This window comes from Balaenoptera borealis (assembly GCF_965194805.1).
Source record: "Balaenoptera borealis genome assembly, chromosome: 16".
NCBI lineage: Eukaryota > Metazoa > Chordata > Mammalia > Artiodactyla > Balaenopteridae > Balaenoptera > Balaenoptera borealis.
Window position 1 is genome coordinate 30,301,342 of NC_138872.1, and position 17,699 is coordinate 30,319,040.

The following is a 17,699-nucleotide window of genomic DNA, read 5'->3' on the forward strand; positions in this document are numbered from 1 at the left end:
TTGTTTTGTTTTGTTTCTGATTCCATTATTTAACCATGCACAATTTTTCCTGCATAAGTAATGGAACACTTGAAGGCTTATGAAGTCCCATTAAGTAGGGAGCATTTGAATCAGAAAAGTACATACTCTGTACAGCAACTATAGTTTAAGAAAGGAAAGAAAAGTAGATACTATAACCCAAAGTGTTGCCCATCTGCCACTGTGTTTGGTGAGGAACAGTGAGGTGTTATCATACTGTGTACAGATTTCCCTTGATTTTCCAGCTCTCGCTTTCTTAAACTCAAGAACTAGATTTGATTACTGTAGTGCCCTTGCTATTCACTTTCACTAACCAGATTCTCACTATCAAATGTAGAACTTAATAGATTTATGTTGCAATAGATACTTATATTTGCTCCCTAAAACTGCTCTTTTAACCAATCTTATAATAAAATCAGAAGTCAAAGTGGTAGCCTTCAAAATTAAACATAAGATCTCTGATTCCTTCCTCTACTTAGTGTGTATTTTCTTACTCTTCAGCCTTTTTCTTGCCCCAGATATTATCCCTGTTTTACCTAGCTGACGAATATAGATGTGAGTAGTTTCAGTATTATGATTAAAAAGAAATAAATTACCTTAATTATCTAGATTATTGCTAATTGTGACATACTAATATAATAAATCTTTTTAAGTTTAAAAAATAATTTTGTATAATTGCCTTTGACCAAACAGGAAAATGAAGAGGCATACACAGTCTCAGCCCCATATGTAATGATGATTTTACCAGAGCATATCCTTAGAAGTATTGCTATAAATTTTGATACCACATTCTAATTTTAAAGCCAAGTGCTTTTTGAGAAATGAGGCTGTTGTTTTGAAACATTTGCATTATAATGGGTTTGCTAAGCAAATGATGTCTTATGCAGATGATTAAGGGTTATAAATTTTTATGCATTGGCCTTTGATATGCTTTTGAACAGCAATAGCTGGTGTTTTAATTGCCAGCACATATAAGCATAAAAAAGAGAGGACGGGAGGCAAGCAACTTTGGTTCTTTTCTTTCAAAGTTGAAGAAACTAGTTATTTTCTCATGTGTATTATTTTTTAAATGTATTCCAAATTATTTTGGTAGAGCCAGCCTTTTCCCAATTTTGAAAAATATAAATCATGTAAGATTTACCATTTTAACCGCACAGTTCAGTGGCATTAAGTACATTTACATTGTTGTGCAATCATCACCACCGTCTCCAGAATTTTTTATTTTATTTTTTTAATATCATCCCATACTAAAACTCTGTAACCCATTAAACAATAACTCCTCATTTCTCCTTCCCCCAGCCCCTGGTAACCACTAATCTACTTTCTTTCTCTGTAAATTTGTCTATTCTGTGTACCTCATTTAAGTGGAATCATACAGTATTTGTTCTTTTGTAACCAGCTTTTCTTTTAAAACATTTTCACTGGTGTTAATTTGGATGATTTGTGTACTATATAGTAATGTATTAAATCCAATTCTGGCATTATCTACCAAGTACCTCTTCACCATGAAGTCAGTGGTCATGAGTATACTTTCCAGTTGTTATTTAGTCTTTGCTAGTTTTAAGTCTCAGTTTCATTAGTTTTGTTCTAGGGGAAACAGACTCTGAGATAAAGATTCTCATGCAGCCCCTGTGAGACAGTGATGGCAGTAGTATTGGGTAGAGGGAGGAAATGAGATACCATGGGGTCAGAGCAAAGGCAGCAAAAGCATTAGTATATGTGGTTAAAACATGGGCTCTGGAGCTAGACCACCTGAGTTTGTATGTTGACTCTCTACCACTTACCAGCAGGGTGGGGGTAGGTATTTAACTCCTATGCCTCCTTTTGCCATTGGCAAAATAGGATGGGAACAGAATTTCCTTCATAGGGTTGTTGTGAGGAATGAACTAACATTGAACTAGTGCTTGGCCTACTGCTGGGTCAGCATATAGCAGTTGCTCAGCAACTCTTACCACCACCACCACTCTGTTACTATTACTGTTAATTAGATGGGAGACTAAGGGGATCAGGAATCTCAGCCAGCCAGTCAGAATCTGTGGAAACAAGGGTGCGCTCCAAGGCAGGGTCACACTGCAGTTTACTACCACAACTGTAGACATTAGCTTATCCTCTGCCCTGTACCTTTTAAACAAAATTCTGCATAAATCTGTCTCATCTTACTTTTTATTTTAATAGTTTTTTAAGTTAGGGTTTTCACATGAAGACTTTATAACTGATATTTGTTAAATAGCAAGAATACAGGATAAAACTATTCTAACCATACTTTACATTATTTTAGATGTAATCATTTCTGTAACTGGGTTTTTTCAAAAAATTTGGACTAGTACCCTGTTAGTATTTGTGAAGGAGTCCTTGAGCTACAGAGTTCTAGAACCAGGCAGGGTAAATATTCTGTTGCACCCCATAGGCTCCTTAAAGTTTCTCAGCTCTCAAATCAGATCACCTGCTCCCCCTGGCTTTCTCTTTCAATACTTTGCTAGAGTTGAAGTCTAGAAGGGGGTTGGCATTCTTGTTAGAGAGGTATTTTGGGGGCTTCCCTTGTGGCACAGTGGTTAAGAATCCTTCTGCCAATGCAGGGGACACAGGTTCAAGCCCTGGTCCAGGAAGATCCCACATGCCGCGTAGCAACTAAGCCCGTGCACCACAACTAGTGAGCCTGCGCTCTAGAACCCGCAAGCCACAACTACTGAGCCCGCGTGCTGCAACTACTGAAGCCCGCATGCCTAGAGCCCATGCTCTGCAACAAGAGAAGCCACCGTGCCAATGAGAAGCCCATGTACCACAACGAAGAGTAGCCCCAGCTCGCCGCAACTGGAGAAAGCCTGCATGCAGCAACGAAGACCCAACACAGCCAAAACATAAAAATAAATAAAATAAATAATTTTTTTAAAAAAATAGGTATTTTGAGATTATCATAGTAAGTGACATTATTAAGTGAACTTCATTTATGATGGCTTTCCCTAAGCACCTTTAATAATATATTCATTCAGCACCTATGAGGTGCTGAGGATTCTAGAAAGAAAAAAAAAAGAAAGTTCCCTGTCTCATGAAAGAAACGTGTGAACACCAAGAATCAGAGCCCACTCAGCTACATGCTATTGGATATACCATACAAAGTGCTATGAGGAGAGCTTAAAAGGCTCACTATACCTGGGGAGTGGGAAGGAGGCATGAAGGTGAGTTTGGGGCAGTTTAATATAGTAACTGTGGAAAATGAGGACTCACGAGACAGGGTAAAAGCAAGGAGACATGAAAGAACCAGTCATGTGTTTGAGGAGCTGTGCATGGTTGATGTGCATGAGGTGGGAAGTGGTCAGAGGTAGCCTCAGCAGCAGTGCATTGAGCTCAGGGTGTCTCCTGGTGATGTGAAGGAAGGAAGTGACATGGTAAGATTTTTGTTTTAGAAAGATAACTCCGGAGGCCCTAGGGAAGATGGATGGGCAATAGAAATTAAGGTTTCCAAATGGTAATTTGGCCCAAGACAACAGTGATTGGGTTCATCCCAGAGGTTTGGGCACTTGAGGCAACTTTTGATGACTTTTGCTGTTTTTAGAGCACTTAACAACCTATAAGAAGCACTTAAAACAACTTTGCCTTTGAGTGTTGATAAATATTTCTACCAAAAAGTGTGAAGACGACAAAAAATGGGCCTTAGGAAGTGAGGCTAGAGGAGTATGGCTTTTACTTCACTGATTTTTTTTTTTTTTTTTTTTTTTTTGGCTGCTCTGGGTCTTCATTGCTGTGTGCAGGCTTTCTCTAGTTGCGACAAGCAGGGGCTGCTCTTCGTTGCGGTGCGCGGGCTTCTCATTGCGGTGACTTCTCTTGTTGCAGAGCATGGGCTCTAGGTGCACGGGCTTCAGCAGTTGCAGCACACGGGCTCAGTAGTTGCGGCACTCAGGCCCTAAAGCGTGCGGGCTTCAGTAGTTGCGGCGCGTGGGCTCAGTAGTTGCGGTGTGTGGGCTCTAGGGCACGTGAGCTTTAGTAGTTGTGGTGCATGGGCTTAGTTGCTCCGTGGCATGTGGGATCTTCCTGCACCAGGGATGGAACCCGTGTCCCCTGCATTGGCAGGCAGATTCTTAACCACTGCACCACCAGGGAGGTCCCTTCACTGATTATTTTTGCAGTTGACCAAGGTGTGTCTTAAGTCCTTGAATGATTCACCTGTCTACATGTGAGCCCTTAAAATAACATGACCCTTTGTTTCCTTGGAAAGGGGACATAAACAAATAGACAACTGTTGTCCCAGAACACCATTTTAGTATTTTTTAAATGCTGTCCTCTGGTCTGAGTCTAGGGAGTGAACTTCTGCTAGAATGGGTGGTTGGGGAGTGGGGCGTGGGGGTGGGAGTGGCAGGGAATGGACCACTGTTCCTGCCTTGCCTGCATCATGCAAGGCTACATCTCCAGAGGGCCCAGATCAGGAGAAGGCTAAGCACAATGATATGATGAGTCCATCCGGTTTGGGAGGAGCCCTAGGAGGGTGGCTGGATTCTGAGCCTGTCTCCAAGTCTGAGATTTGATACAGGGAGCTGTAAATTCTCTCCTACTTTATTAATAGATCTGAGTCTCCTTCCCTCACACAGGCCTGGGAACATCTTTACTATCTGTATTGTCTTTAGCTGTATTGAAAACATGGGTGTAATTCAGATGTCAAGAGGTAAAATCTGACTTTTATGATAGAGGACTCTTCTGGCCTGAAAGCTTGGGAGAGTTAAAATGTTTTTCCAACCAACCAACCAACAAACTCATAGAAAAAGAGATCAGATTTATGGTCACCAGAGGCAGGGGGTAGGGGTAGGGGCAATTGGATAAAGGCAGTCAGAAGATACAAACCTCCAGTTATAAGATAAATAAGTACTAGGGATGTAATGTACAACATGATAAACATAATTAACACTACTGTATGTTAAATACGAAAAGTTGTTAAGAGTAAATCCTAAGAGTTATCATCACAAGAGAAAAAATTTTTCTATTTAATTTTGTATCTGTATCAGATCACGGATGTTCACTAAACTTATTGTGATAATCATTTCATGATGTATGTAAGTCAGATCATCATACTATATACCTTAAACTTTCTGTTTCTGTGAATTCCACTGCTCTGGATACCTCATATAAATGGAATCATACAATGTTTGTCTTTTTGTGACTGGCTTATTCACTTAGTATAATGCCTTCAAGGGTCATCCTTATATTGTAGCATATGTTTCCTTCCTTTTTAAGACAAAATATTTCATTGTATACGTATACCACATTTTGCTTATCCATTCACCTGTCAAAGGACATTTGGTTGCTTCTACATTTTAGCTATGGTGACTAAACCCGTGTTTAGTTATGAACATGGGTATTCTTTTGGGCATATACCCAGAAGTGGAATTGCTGGATCATATGATAATTCTATTTTTAATTTTTTGTGGAACCGCCATACTGTTTTCCACAGCAGCTACACCATTTTACATTTCCACCAACAGTGCACAAGGGTTCCAATTTCTCCACATCCTGGCCAACACCTGTTATTTTCTGGGACTTTTTTTTTTTCCTGATAGGTATGAGATTGCTCCTCATTTTATAGTGGCTTTTCTTTTTAATCGATGCAGGGTCCTCTTGCATAAATTACAGTATATTTTTAAAGATTTATTCTATTTCTTATACTGCCTCTGCTGTCGTTGGTATTTGTGAAGGTCTCCTGTAGGGCAGTGGTTGAGCTTTGCTCTGGAGCACTGAGTTGATTGGAATGTGCTCACAGTAGGTGTCCCTTCAGGAGGACAAACAGGAACATATCCTAAACTAGAGGTTCAGTCATTGTTTAGGAAGTTGGACACAGTTATCCTCTAGGCGGCACTGCCTTTCTTTTCCCCTCCTTCATGTCTTGTGGCCTAGAATTACCTCAGGTACCACTCTTGTTCTTCCTCTGTCTTTAGGGCCCACCCAGGAAACCCTCTGTGGACCTAGTGTGTCTGGCAGTCATGTGCATCCTCTCTGGATGCCAATTTTAACCAAAGCAAAACAAGCATTTATGAGGCTATCAGGGATACTTAAACAGTAACTGAATATTAGATTATATCAAGGAATTAGTGTTGCTTTTTTTGGCAGCGTTGGGTCTTTGTTGCTGCACATGGGCTTTCTCTAGTTGCGGGGAGCAGGGGCTACAGTGTTGCTTTTTAAATAGGTAAAGGTATTGTGATTATGTTAAGAATCCTTATCTCTTAGTGCCACATACTGAAGTAAATACAGTTGAAATGATATGTCTCAGATTTGCCTTAATATAATCCAGTGGTTCTCAGCTCAGGGTGATTTCCCCCCCCAAGAAGACATTTGGCAACGTCTGAAGGTGATTTTGGTCATCACAATTAAGGGTTTGCTATTGGCATCTAGTAGCTAGAGACCAGAGATGATGTTAAACATCCTACAGTGCACACGAGAGCCCCCCACAGCAGAGAATTATCTATCCCAAAATGTTATTAGTGTGTGGCTGAGAAACCCAACCCTGGTAGAGATGAAAAAACTGACATCTGGTAATATTGTCAAAGTGAAATGGTCAGTGCATAGGGATTTACTATAGTGTTCTTTTACTCCTGTGTAAGTTTGGAAGTTTTCCATAATAACAAGTTATAAAATGTATATGCAGCTTATAATTTTTTATATGTATTTTTTTGTAAAGAAGCCATCAGTACACCCCCACTCTGTATAGAGCGCTGTTTTTCAAACTGAGCCCAGATGAGATACCACAGCTTGTTGCTCAGCCTGTGGGTGTACGGACTGCATTGGTAAGCCTTTGGTTAAATACCCTACTACCCCAAGACCTACTTTCATCCCCATTCCTGGTTTGACGCTGAACTTGAGGTGTTTCTAGGCTCAGACCGATGGAACTAGTACTTACCTTTTAACTGGAAGCTCTTCAGCTGTGATTGATCTCTTCAGCAGTCCAATCCCATCTGCTTTGTCGTCCACAAATCCCTCAAAGTTTCTGGTCTGCTGATGCCACTCTTTGCTGCCTTCCAGATGTGCTTTTTTTTTTTTAAGTTTTTTTAATAAATTTATTTATTTTTGTCTGCATTGGGTCTTCATTGCTGCATGCGGGCTTTCTCTAGTTGCAGCGAGCAGGGGCTACTCTTCATTGTGGTGTGGTGGCTTCTCTTGTTGTAGAGCATGGGCTCTAGGTGCACGGGCTTCAGTAGCTGTGGCACATGGGCTCAGTAGTTGTGGCTCCTGGGCTCTAGAGCGCAGGCTCACTAGTTGTGGTGCACAGGCTTAGTTGCTCTGCGGCATGTGGGATCTTCCCAGACCAGGGCTCGAACCTGTGTCCCCTGCGTTGGCAGGCGGATTCTTAACCACCGTGCCACCAGGGAAGCCCCAGATGCAATTTTTATTTCATTTGTATTTTTATGTTTCTTCTATCGTTTCAGTGTCCTTTTGGGAAGAGAAAGAAATCAAATTATGGATTCAGCCCACTGTCTTGAGCCACATGTCTCTAATTACCTTCTTTTAATACCTGGTATACAGCCCTCTGTGAGTGGCATTGAACAAAGACATATTTAGTGATAAATCATTAATTCTTTTATTCATTCACTCAGTGTAGTCCATCCAGTATTTGTTTAGTGCCCACTATGTGTGAAATTCTGTGCTAGGTGTTAGGTATATGGTGAAAAGCAAAGCAGGTACATAATCCTTGCCTTTGTGGAATTTATGGTGTAAAGGAAGGACACTCATAATCAGATATACTCAAATAAATATATAATTACAAAGTGTGAGGGTATTATCAAGAGAAATAACAGAGTGCTCTGTGAGACTAATAAAAAACAATAATAGCTAACACCGACTAGACTGTGTACATAGTGTGTGCAAGTTACTGTGCCAAGAACTTTACATGGATGATCTCATTTAATCTTTAGAATAACTGATTTTACAGATAAGGAAACTAAGGCTTACCTAATTTAGTGTTAAGTCAGAAAAGACCTCTCTGGTAAAAGTAACACTTGAAATGAGAACTGGATGACTAGGAGTTAGCCAGGCAAAGAACAGAGGGAGGCTATATACAGCAGAAGGAATAACATGTTCAAAGGCCCAAGGAAAGAGTGAACCCAGCATGGAAGGATGCCAGTGGCTGAAGTTCAGTGAGCAAGGAAAGAGTGGGAGGAGATAGAGAAAGCAGGGGCTAAATGGGGGAGGTTGTTATTGGCCAGGGTAAGGATATTAGATTTCATTCTAAAGGCTTGGGAAACCATTGAAAGGTTTTACCTAAGAGGGGAACATGATCTGATTTGCTTTCTTCGCGATCACTCTCCCTGCTTTCTGGAAAATGGACTGGCCGAGAATAGCAGCTTACCATGATTCAGTTGAGAGAGGACAGAGATTTAGACTAGAGTGATGGCAACAGAATGGAAAAAAGGCAGACAAATTTGAGGTGTTGGTTTTAGTGCTAAAACATTACTTGCAGCTGGGTTGGATATAGAAGCTAAGCATGGGGAAGAAACTAAGGGGATTTCCACATTTCTCACTTGAGCAACAGGGTGGATGGGTGGCAGTACTAGCTACTGAATCACCAGTAAGGGAAATTATTTTAGACCCAGGAAGTTTGCATTGCCTGTGAAATTTAAAGTAGAGGTGACATTATAGTTTCAGAAGAGTTTGAAGAGAGGTCTGACCAAGCAGTGCAGATGTGGGAATTGCTAGCATATCACTTGAGCTTCCAGCCTGATCTGATCAACTAGATAGCATATAGAGAAGAACGCCAAGAACAGAGCCCTGAGGAAATCAGACATTTAGAGATCTGTGTTAGAAGAGGAACAACTGACAAGGGAAAATAATTTGAAGCAGCCAAGAGATAGAATCAGAAGAGTGCTTTGTTGTAGAAACCAAGAGAGGAAAGTTCTTCAAAGAGGAGGGAGGGACTTCCCTGGTGGCGCAGTGGTTAAGAATCTGCCTGCCAATGCAGGGGACATGGGTTCGAGCCCTGGTCCAGGAAGATCCCACATGTCACAGAGCAGCTAAGCCCATCTGCCACAACTAGTGAGCCTGCGCTCTAGAGCCCGTGAGCCACAACTACTGAGCCCGCCTGCCACAGCTACTGAAGCCCGTGCACCTAGAGCCCGTGCTTTACAACAAGAGAAGCCACTGCAATGAGAAGCCCACGCACTGCAACGAAGAGTAGCCCCTGCTCGCCGCAGCTAGAGAAGGCCTGCGCACAGCAACGATGACCCAACGCAGCCAAAAATTAATTAATTAATTAATTAATTTTAAAAAAAGAGAGGAGGGCGTAGTCAGCCAGTTTGAATGCTCATTTCATTATGAGATCCACATACCAGGGTACGATTGAAAATTGCCATCAACAAAGAAGCATGGTATAATATCTCCCATCTCTTTAAAAACAAACTTTCCACCCCGCTTCTCCCTCCAGCTGCTGCTTTTCTCTGTATCTCTTTATGATAAAAGTCCTTACCTCAAATAAGGAGTCGGTATCTCACTGTCTCTTCTTTCCATCTTTATTTCACTCCATTTGGGCTTTCTCAACAACTGCTTAACTGAAACCACTCTTGAAAAGGTCACCAATAACTGCCCTCTTGTCAAATCCAGTTTCACATCTCTGTTTTCATCCTATTGAATCTGTTGATTGAGTATTTGATTGAGTTGACTACTCCCTCCTTCTTGAAAACCTCTGTTCTTGGCTTGCATGATACCACATTCTGCTGGATTACCTCCTACCTCATGACTGCTGCTTATGAGTCAGTTTAACTAGCTGATCTTTTAAAAGAATGTAAATCCATTTACATCTCTCCCCTGTTCAAACACTTCCAATCACATAGTGTTTCTCATCACATTCAGAACTAAATCCACACTCATTACCATGGCCTGCAAAGCCCTAAGTCTTCTGGCTTCTGCCCACATCTCCAGCCACATCTTGTATGAAATTGGTCTTTGTGCTATTTCTTGAACCCACCAAACTCCTGAGGGCTCTTATGCTTGCTGTTCCCTGTGCCTAGAAAGCTCTTTGCACAGATCTTTTTGTGGTTCACTTATTCACATTATTTAGACCACTCTAAGTAATGGCTCAGTATAACCACTTCAGACCTTCCCAAACTACTCTAACATAGCCAACCACTTCCCCCTCCCCAAAACCCATCACTCTCTATCCCTTTACCCTTCTTTTCTTCATATATCTTGCCCCTGTCTGAAATTGTTTATGAACAGTTTTCTCCCACTTCCCCCAGAATGTCAGCTCTCTGTCGCTTGTCTGTTTAATCAATTCTCTAATCCCAGTGTCTGGAACAGTGCCTGGCATACAGTTGCTGGTCCATAAATATTTTTTGTAAATTTATTTATTTTATTTATTTTTGGCTCCATTGGGTCTCCATTGCTGCGCGTGGGCTTTCTCTAGTTGCGGGGCTACTCTTGTTGCGGAGCACAGGCTCTAGGCACGCGGGCTTCAGTAGTTGTGGTGTGTGGGCTCAGTAGTTGTGGCTCGTGGGCTCTAGAGCACAGGCTCAGTAGTTGTGGCGCACGGGCCTAGTCGCTCCGAGGCATGTGGGATCTTCCCAGACCAGAGATCAAACCCATGTCCCCTGCACCAGCAGGCGGATTCTCAACCTCTGTGCCACCAGGGAAGTCCCCATAAATATTTTTTGAATGAATGCTGCTAAGAGGTTGAATCAGATGAAGATGGGAATGCTTCCATTGGGTTTGGCAATATGCCATTTGTTGGTGTCCTTGATGAGCAATTTAAATGGCTCATTGAGGGTAGGAGTCAGAGCAAAATAGATTAAGGAGTACCCAGAGGTAAGGGGTTAGAGAAAACAACTGTTAAATAAGACAACCGTTGTGAGAAGTTAACTGTGAAGAGAGACATGGGGCTGGCTGTTTGTGGTTGGAGGAGGGTAAATGAGGTCAAGAAGACAGGTCTTTGAAGTGACAGTAATAGATGTAATACAGAGCATATGTGACAGGATTGCCCTTTACATAGGGGGATCTGCTAAAGAGGATGAAAAGTGGTGCTGCTAGGAAAGATGGAAAACGGTGAAGACAGTTACAAATTCAGACTGGTTGTATAGTTCGTGTTGGGGGCATGAGAGTGCAGGAAGAGGATGAGGCGGCACCTGGTCAGCTGCCATGAGGTTCAGTGTGGGGTGGTAAGGAAGCCAGGCCCTATGGAATGGAGGGCAGAGTTGCTGTATCTCCAAGCCAGATGTTGCTGTAGTTGGGGTCCTGGTAAAAGGTAGCTGTGGAAAGAGGTAGAAAAGAGTACCCAGCGTTTTTTGACACAGTGCTTAAGGATCTAATAATGTGTCCTTGCTTTAATCAGGAACAGTATTCTCTGTGCCAGGAAACCATTTGGATTTATGATAGGAAAATTGTCATTTTTCCTTTCTCTCCCATCTTCCTCTAGATGGAGCGCACTGAGCCTGGGAGAAAGTACATTGTTGGCCCTGCACACCCAGCTTACCATCAGGATTGATGAATACTCTATGAAATATTTGAGTGTTTCTTATGTGCTGAGCACTGTTTTTGTTTTAGTCTCTATAGCAATGAAAGAAAGTCTCTACCTTCAAAGAGCTTTCATTGTAATGCAGGGAGACACAAAATAAACATATGTATGATAAGTCAGAGATGGGGTGGACATGTCACCCTGGGCTCTTACCCTATTGTACCCCCCTCTTCACCCAGTAGCCCTGGGCTGGCAGTGAAAGGTGTTCTCTTTTCTCTCTCTCTCTCCGCGCCCCCCTTCTCTCCCTCTCTCCCTCCCGCCCCCCCTTCTCTCCCTCTCTCCCTCCCCATGCCCAGCCATCTACATAAGCATTTGGAGGAGCCCTTCTTCCTCATCTGGGTGTTTCCCTGAGCAGCCGACTTGAGCCCTCCATTACATACAATGATAATACATGTTTCGTTCTCTTGATTTCAGATGAGACGCCAATTATTGCAGTGATGGTGGCCCTGTCCTCTCTGCTAGTGATCGTGTTTATTATCATAGTTTTGTACATGTTAAGGTGAGTGTGCTAATGCTTCTGCATTCTCTTGGACTCTGTTTCAATACCCCAGGGTCTCAATAAGCCCCCACAGTCCAGAAGACAGTAGGATAAAGACAGTGAATGGGATAGAGGGTAATGACTCATGGTAGCACTCCTAAGATTAAAATTCTGCTTAGAAATGTTTTAAAGTTTTACATAGTCTTCCTTAACACCTAGCCCCTCCCCTTTGCTTCCCTCTGTCCCAAGTCCAGTCCCTCAACTCCAGTTCAACCTAAAACCCAGGACAGTGGTTTAGAGGTTGAGGGAAGAAGCCACAGTCTGTTGTTACTGATAGGCGTTTTAAGATCTTCAGATCTAGCCCTATTGAAACAACCCCTGAAAGCACCCCAATGAAGATTATGTGCTCAGTAAAGGTCTACTTTATTTCTAGTTGGGGCTTTGTCCCCAAACCCCTCTAGGGCCCCTGACTCTGGCATGCTGAACTGAACCATGTGAGCTACAGAGTTTCTCTTTCTGACTTTCTTCCAGGGTCTTGTAGGTATTACTCCTCAAACAGGTACCAAAGCCAGGAAGGGAAACCCAAGGGAGGGAAGAAGGAGGTGCATTTGTTCTCTTCCTGCTGAAGTCACCGCCCTGACTAATTGGGTTTAACTCTGCCCTTATTTTTAGCTTAAGCTGCTCTGAGCTCCCTCTGTTCTTCTGCAGGGATAAAGAGAGGGAAACCTTGTACACCCCTACAGTTTGTCCTGTGTCTCCACCTTTCTGCAGGAGACTTGTGGCCAGACCTGTGCCAACCCAGTCTGAAGCTCTGGGCTTCTCCCTGGTTACACCAGGGAAGTACCAGGGTTTTTGTTTGATACTCTTATCTCCCCGCACTGTATTCTACCCACACATCCTACCTCCACCTGGTGTGGCTGTGATCTGCAGCAAATCCTGGAACTGGAGCTGCACAGAGGAGCCATTCAAGCCAGAACATACTGTGGGGTTCTCTGGGTTGGATTCTAGTGTGCTGAGGGTGAGCAAGAGCACACTGAGGTGCTCAGTCACCACTGGAGCTGCTTCAGTGTGTGCAGAACCTGTCTCTAAAAGAGCCTGTTTTTTGGTAAAGGATATTTTAAAAGGCTGAATCAGTAAGTGGAGCTACAAAGCCAATGATTGGTCTCTCCTGACTCTGTGCTTAGTGTTTCACTATGAACATTTTCTCATTAGGTTTAAGAAATACAAGCAAGCTGGGAGCCATTCCAATTCTTTCCGCTTATCCAATGGCCGCACTGAGGATGTGGGTAAGACACCCCTAAATGACATGGGGAACCTTCATGGAGAAGAAAAATCAAGAAAATAGGAGTTTCCCCATCCTAAAAGGAAAGAGAAAAAAAGACTTGAAAGCACCCCTAGTTTCTGGATGCCTGGTCCATGAGATAGAACCCCTAATTTAGTCTCCAGAGAAGGGCTGTGTCCCCAGAGCACCTGACCAACCTTCCCCCTTATGCACTGCAGAACCCCAGAGCGTACCACTTCTGGCCAGGTCCCCAAGCACCAACAGGAAGTATCCGCCCCTGCCTGTGGACAAGCTGGAAGAGGAGATTAACCGGAGAATGGCTGATGACAATAAGCTCTTCAGAGAAGAATTCAACGTGAGTTCTTTGCTGAGGCTGGTGTGTCAGCCGGGAGGAAGGCAGACCTAAGGTCAAACCTTTTGAATCATGGGGTAGAAAACAGGTTTCTAATGGGTTAAGAGGTGAGAAATTTTTTACCAGGTTCATCTGACTCCTTTCCTATGTGACCATGGACAGGAAATGCAAAAAGATTTGCCATACCTCCCACTTCTACCCATCTATCCATTCATTCATCATTGCATCTGTTACTTTTGTTTAATAAAAACTTACCAAGCATCTGATATGTGCAAGGTGCCAGGGATTTGCTGGGGAGCAAAAACAGATCTAGTCCCTACACTCAGGGAAATTGCTGTGTAAGTTCAAACAGCAATATAGAACATGAAGAACTGGTGCAAAGGCATAGGAACCTATATTAAGAGGTGGCCTTTTAGAGTCTAGAGCCAGGGGTCACAGGGTATCTTAAGTAGACAGTAGGAATAGGTCATTGTGGAAAATGAGGACCATGGCAGACTGCAGAGTGCAGGCCTCATCTTGGGTAGTATTTACATTTGCATGTTTTATAACTCTCTCAAGGAAGCAGAACATGTTTGTGAATCTACCAGTTGATGATTCCAGTCCACCAGTTCAGAACTTCCTTTAAAAATGATATTTTAATTGAGACCTAATCATAGGCAAGGGCATTGGGGAAAGGGGGATGGGGAACATTCCAGGCACTGGGAATATCAGGAGCAATCTGTCAGTAGTGAGGGTGGGTGAGGGAAGGGCACATTCAAAAAATAATGAAGGACTATGAGTGGCCGAAGGGCAGAGACTTAAGGGAGTAGTAAGAGATGAAAATGTAGAAGACTGGGCCAGACTGTAGATCTTGTAGAATGTCATGAGAGAAGTCGGAAGCCACAGACCAACCAGATTTGTAATTTGGAAAAAAATGACTCAGACTACTAGTTAGAGAATAGCCCATGGGAAGACCAGGATAGAAGCAGGAAATACAGTTAGGGGCTGCAGCAGTTAAGACCAGAGTCGCTGATAGATTGATGTAAAGTGGTAATGATTAGGGAGAGGGGAATGGATTTAAGGACACAGGAACAGTTCCAGAGTTGGCTAATTCATCAACTTGGGCATTGTTAAACTCTGTCTCCTTCATATCTTTCCACTCAGCCATGTGTCAGTCCTGTCTCTTAGGCTGGCTTTCCTCATGTTGCCAAAATGGCTGCCCAGGGAATTCCCTGGCGGTCCAGTGGTTAGGACTTCGCGCTTTCACTGCCGAGGACCCGGGTTCAATCCCTGGTCGGGGTACTAAGATCCCATAAGCCATGCAACGTGACCCCCCAAAAAAATAATGGCTGCCCCAGTTCTAGGCACCACATGGGGGTAAATAAGGTCCAGTGAGAAGAGAATAACTGTTTCTTCCTGTATGTCTCCTTTTATTAGTGAGGAAAACTTTCCCAAAAGCTTCTGGAGACTTCTCTGGTCACATATTCCTTCTTAAACTAGTCATAAGCAAGGGAGAAATAGACTTACCGCAACTGGCTGAGACCAATCCACATTATTCCAGTGTCATGTAGAGGATAGGCGGATAACACAGAATGGGAGCTCTAGTAGCAAGGAGGAATGTTTATTGGGTGAGTGGGTTACCACTCATATCTGCTCCACCTCTGAAGGGCTTGGGGGAGTGGAGCGTGATGTGGTCATATTTTCACTCTGAGAAAATCACTAGCTACAATGTGGAGAATAGATGGGAGGGAAGCAAGAGGTGAAGCAGAAGACCATTTACCAGGCAAGAGTTAAGGTAATAACTTGGACCCTTTTTTCTGGCTGTTAGAAAAACAACACCATTTAATGCTCACTGTTGATTATGAACATTCACCTCATCCCACAGGATAGCACCTCAGCCTCAACACTATAGCTAGGTCTCCAGTAGGCGCTCTGCTGTTTTTTAAATATGGTGCAAGCTACTTTTGGGTGATGGGTATGTGACCTGGTGGCTGTACTTTTTTCTGTGAAATGGGTTCTTTGTTTAGAGGTAATTCCCTGAGATCCCATAATAAGGCATTCCAGTGAATACCTGGATAGAGGTGGTGTTCCTAAGAGGCATGGTAGGCAAATTCAGATAGGTATTGTGACAGTCAATTGCCGTGCTATCATGGCCACTATGTTCATGGGCTCATTGGGCCAGCACTGGGGTGGTGAGGGAAAGGGCCGACCAACATCTCCTGGGTTCTTGCAGTGAGTGCCATCCGGTGAGCATACACATGGAGCATAAATATTTCCTGTCTTTTTTGTCCCAGTTATCTACTACCCAGGGATCAGCTTAGATCCTGACATCCAGTGAAGTGGATGGTGTGATACCTTGCTTGAAGTTCTGTTCACCAGACGGGTTTCTCTTTTATACTCATTCAGAGCCATACCTTAAGTAGATTATCCCATAGCAATCTGCTTCCAGAATAGGCTAGCATGTCTCACAGAGCCATTTGTACACTAGGCTGGACTTTTTTCTCCTTTAGTCAACTGTTAATATCATCAGGAAGTCAGAGGAATCTATTGAAGGAGTGGGTGTGTGGCACGCGTTCTGTACACATCAGTTTCAGCTGAATTCTGGACATGTCCCAATTTATAGCTTATTGAATCACATAATACTTAGTTTATGATGGGCAGTTGACATCATATGGATATCTAGTGTCCCATGGTCAGGCTTACAGTCTCTACCAGACCCCAGTGCTAAGCTAGGAACATAATCTTGCTGACAGGATCATGGACTTGTCCCCACATCCTAAGGTTTTTCATTATGATTCTCCTGCTCAGCCTGAACCACAGACACTTAGGGCCCCGTAGAATCTACCAGAGCTAATTTCTCTATGGCCTGGGTCAGCTTGAGAGCCTTCTCTTTTCAGATCACTCAATAAATGAGTCAGAATAGGACACCAGCATGTGGTATATGCTGTCTCCAAAATCCATAATGACCCAGCAAGCATCACTCCTCCTTGAAGTGGGGGCGGGGGGAGGGCATGGGGGCAAGGAGTGGCAACTTATTCTTTACGTTGGAGGGGATATCCTGACATGCTGCTGGCTTTTGACTTTCGGAAAACTTGGCCAAGGTGGCAGGCCACTATATAGTTGTCAGGGTGATGTCCTGTGAAACAGTGAGACAAAATCCCAATGAACCAGTTCACAGCAGAGAGAGGTCAAGATGATTTATCACTGAAGCTGCTCCTGCCGTGAGAAAGGGAAACTGCTTCATGTAGTCCTTGTGTATCATAAAGGAAAAAATAAGCTCACTTGCCTCATTAATAGCGAAATTCAGGTACCACGGGTTATATTAATCTGTAGGAAATACAACATCTGGAAAAGCAACTGCAGATCTGCAGCTCCACATGGTTCATGTATGACATTATACTGACATTCTTAAAAACTGTCAGCTTATCTATTTGGTAGCTTGCATGGAGAGTAATAGGAAGCATCAGAATAGCTAATATTAGTAGTTATTGAGCACTCGCTTCACGCCATCACTAAACTCACACATCTAAATGGATTATCTCATCATTATCCCACAACTTTTAAGTCTCCTGTAGCACTTAGGAGCTCTGTGACTCATCTAGGGACCTAGCCTTTTGGTAAAGGGAGATTACTGCTCCAGCAGCTTGCATTTGCTCTAGCTACTGGAATGGTACCTATCCAAAGGGTTAGGGGACCAATGTGGTTATTCCTGCTCCTTGCTGTAGAATTCCATTCCAACCATACACTGGGAAAATAGGTAGCTCCTAACATGAGACAACTTCAAGCCAAAACTCCTTCCATCTCCTGGCCTACAAAGGCTCCATTCAAACTAGCATGAAATTATAGCGTTCTGGGTTCCCAGGAATTAGTTAGCTGAAGGCCAGAACCCAGTAGACCCCAAAAGATGTATTTGCCTTTACCCAGTGGTTACCATGGTAAATGCCTGCAGATTCTTAAGGGAAGATGAGGAGGAAGGTTCATGGTATAGGAGTGTTGATGTGCTGTGGCAGGGTTCTTTCTTACATGTGCCCATCATTGAAGAGTTCTAGGTCTGTGAACTGACTCAGGCCTGGGAGTTGGATGAGAAGGAGCCCTTCTCTAGCATGAGAGT

At 43.2% G+C, this 17,699-nt stretch overlaps 1 protein-coding gene and 1 long non-coding RNA gene across 5 annotated transcripts in view; both read left to right on the forward strand.

The window, feature by feature from the left end:
• The window catches only part of PTPRA (protein tyrosine phosphatase receptor type A), a 184,872-nt gene that overhangs the window by 124,513 nt on the left and 42,660 nt on the right, over positions 1-17,699 (forward strand). For all 4 annotated transcript variants that reach the window (XM_082359031.1, XM_082359032.1, XM_082359033.1 and 1 more), the window contains 3 exons: positions 11,912-11,996; positions 13,188-13,261; positions 13,476-13,612. In XM_082359031.1, the coding sequence (XP_082215157.1) occupies positions 11,912-11,996; positions 13,188-13,261; positions 13,476-13,612 (296 nt within the window). Of the gene's footprint in view, positions 1-11,911; positions 11,997-13,187; positions 13,262-13,475; positions 13,613-17,699 lie in introns of those variants that run through there.
• LOC309612911 overlaps positions 1-17,699 on the forward strand; it is a 130,209-nt gene that overhangs the window by 19,476 nt on the left and 93,034 nt on the right. The gene's annotated exons all lie outside the window — the stretch shown is intronic.